Below are 1,682 nucleotides of genomic sequence, written 5' to 3' on the forward strand. Positions count from 1 at the left end.
GGTGGAAGCAGTTCGCGCGATGCCGTCGCTACCGGCAGCTACGCGCAACAGCAGCCGTGCCCCGCTAGCATTCAGTTTTGCTCGGTGAACGGCGAGGCGCCGGCCAGACTCCCTGCGGAGACCGCGCCGCTCATCGAACTGGAGGACCGTTTGCCTTCTTTGTTCATGCAACCCGCCCAAACCTCCTCTGAGGGAAGGACGCAGGCGCTGCTCACAAGCGCTCCCCAGATGATTCAGTCGCTAACAGGGGCGGTTGAGGCGCTTTCGGCCGCGCCGAAGTTGTCTCACCCCGCTGTCATGTTGCCCATGGCGACGTACCGCGGCTATGATGATCCTATCAGTGCCCGGGATTACATTGATTCCCTCACCCATTATCAGAGAGCTATGGGTTTCCCTGATGAGGTTGTGCTTGCACGCATCATCCCCGCAGCGCTGACTGACACGGCAGCTAGGTGGTACCGGCTTTCCGGCCACCGAGCAGCGACTGTCGAGGAGTTCCGTGCAGCATTCATGCGCGAATTCCTGCCCGCTGACTATGAGCGTAGGATGCGGCGAGAGCTGGAGCTCCGCACACAGGCCCCGGACGAGTCGCTCCAGGAGTTTGTGCGGGCGATGGAAGACCTTTTCTCAATCGCTGAGCCAACAGCCTCAAACGAGGAACGCGTCGAAAGAGTGATCAGGCAGGCACATCCGATTTTTTCGGCATACCTGCGCGGCGGCCGATTCCGAGATCTAGAGGAGCTGGCCGCCGAGGCAAAGCGCATTCAAGGCGACATCCTCGCCGCGCGTGCCTATCGCCCGCCACCGCCGGCAAGCGAGGCCCTTGAGCCACGCTGCGCATGGAGAGGGGCCATGACCCTTCCTCACCGGCGTGAACCCGCACAAACTGCCTTTGCAGCCGTTGGCGGGCGAAACGACGCTTGGGAGCTGAGCGAAAGAGCTCTGGATCCTTACTCGTACGGAAGACGAGCAGCCTGCGCTGCACAGTTTTCTTACTCGCGTGCCGAAGGACGCCATGCGACCCAAAGCACAGCGGAGGGAGAAGCTCGCAAAAACCGGCCCTTGTTCGGTGGGGCAGCGAGCGGACCCAGGCAGGGAGACGCGCCTTTGTCACGCGGCCAAGCTCGCGCGGGTGTGCGTTGTTTCCGTTGCCAAGAGAGGGGACACTTAGCAAGAGAATGCCCCGTAGCCAGGCCTTCTGCGAGGCAGGAAAACGGCGACGGGGGTCGGTTGTAAAGAGACAGCCGGCCCAAGATTTGCTAATTCCCTCTGCGTACAGGGTAAGCTGCCTCGGTGGTGCGCCCGCGCCGTTTATTTCGGTCACCCTTGCTGGCCGCGAATTTCCGGCGTTACTGGATACAGGAGCCAGCGCCTCCTTTTTCAGTGAACAGGTGTTGTCACACTTGCAAAAGCACTCTGTGCGCTTGCGGGATTGCCGTTCGACATTTAACCTCGCGAAAGGCGTGGCCCATTCGGCTGGCGCCGCGAGGCTGACTGTCAGATGGGGAGAGCGAGCGAGACGCACGCGTTTCATTCATCTCCCTGGGCTCAGTGTGCCCATGATTCTCGGAAGGGACTTTCTCCAGAAAACCGGGATCGTGGTGGACATTGCGAATGGCGGCTATTGCGAAGGACCGTTTTCCCAGCTGAAGCCGTTCATTAGCCCCCCGGCGTCGGTATCT

General features: G+C 61.1%; 1 protein-coding gene across 1 annotated transcript; it reads left to right on the top strand.

Annotated features, from left to right (window-relative positions):
- The first annotated feature begins 228 nt into the window (after positions 1 to 228).
- On the top strand, positions 229 to 1,236 carry LOC146182628 (uncharacterized). The gene has a single exon (XM_084609570.1). It carries the CDS (start codon positions 229 to 231, stop codon positions 1,234 to 1,236), a length of 1,008 nt encoding a protein of 335 aa, XP_084465696.1.
- The last annotated feature ends 446 nt before the right edge of the window (positions 1,237 to 1,682 follow it).

This window comes from Amblyomma maculatum, chromosome 7, assembly GCF_055883805.1.
Source record: "Amblyomma maculatum isolate TAMU_Amacu chromosome 7, ASM5588380v1, whole genome shotgun sequence".
In the NCBI taxonomy this organism is placed as follows: Eukaryota; Metazoa; Arthropoda; class Arachnida; order Ixodida; family Ixodidae; genus Amblyomma; species Amblyomma maculatum.

What these genes read in the sequence shown, in the direction of transcription:
- LOC146182628 (XM_084609570.1), top strand. Translation starts at nt 229, where the DNA reads ATGATTCAGTCGCTAACAGGGGCGGTTGAGGCGCTTTCGGCCGCGCCG.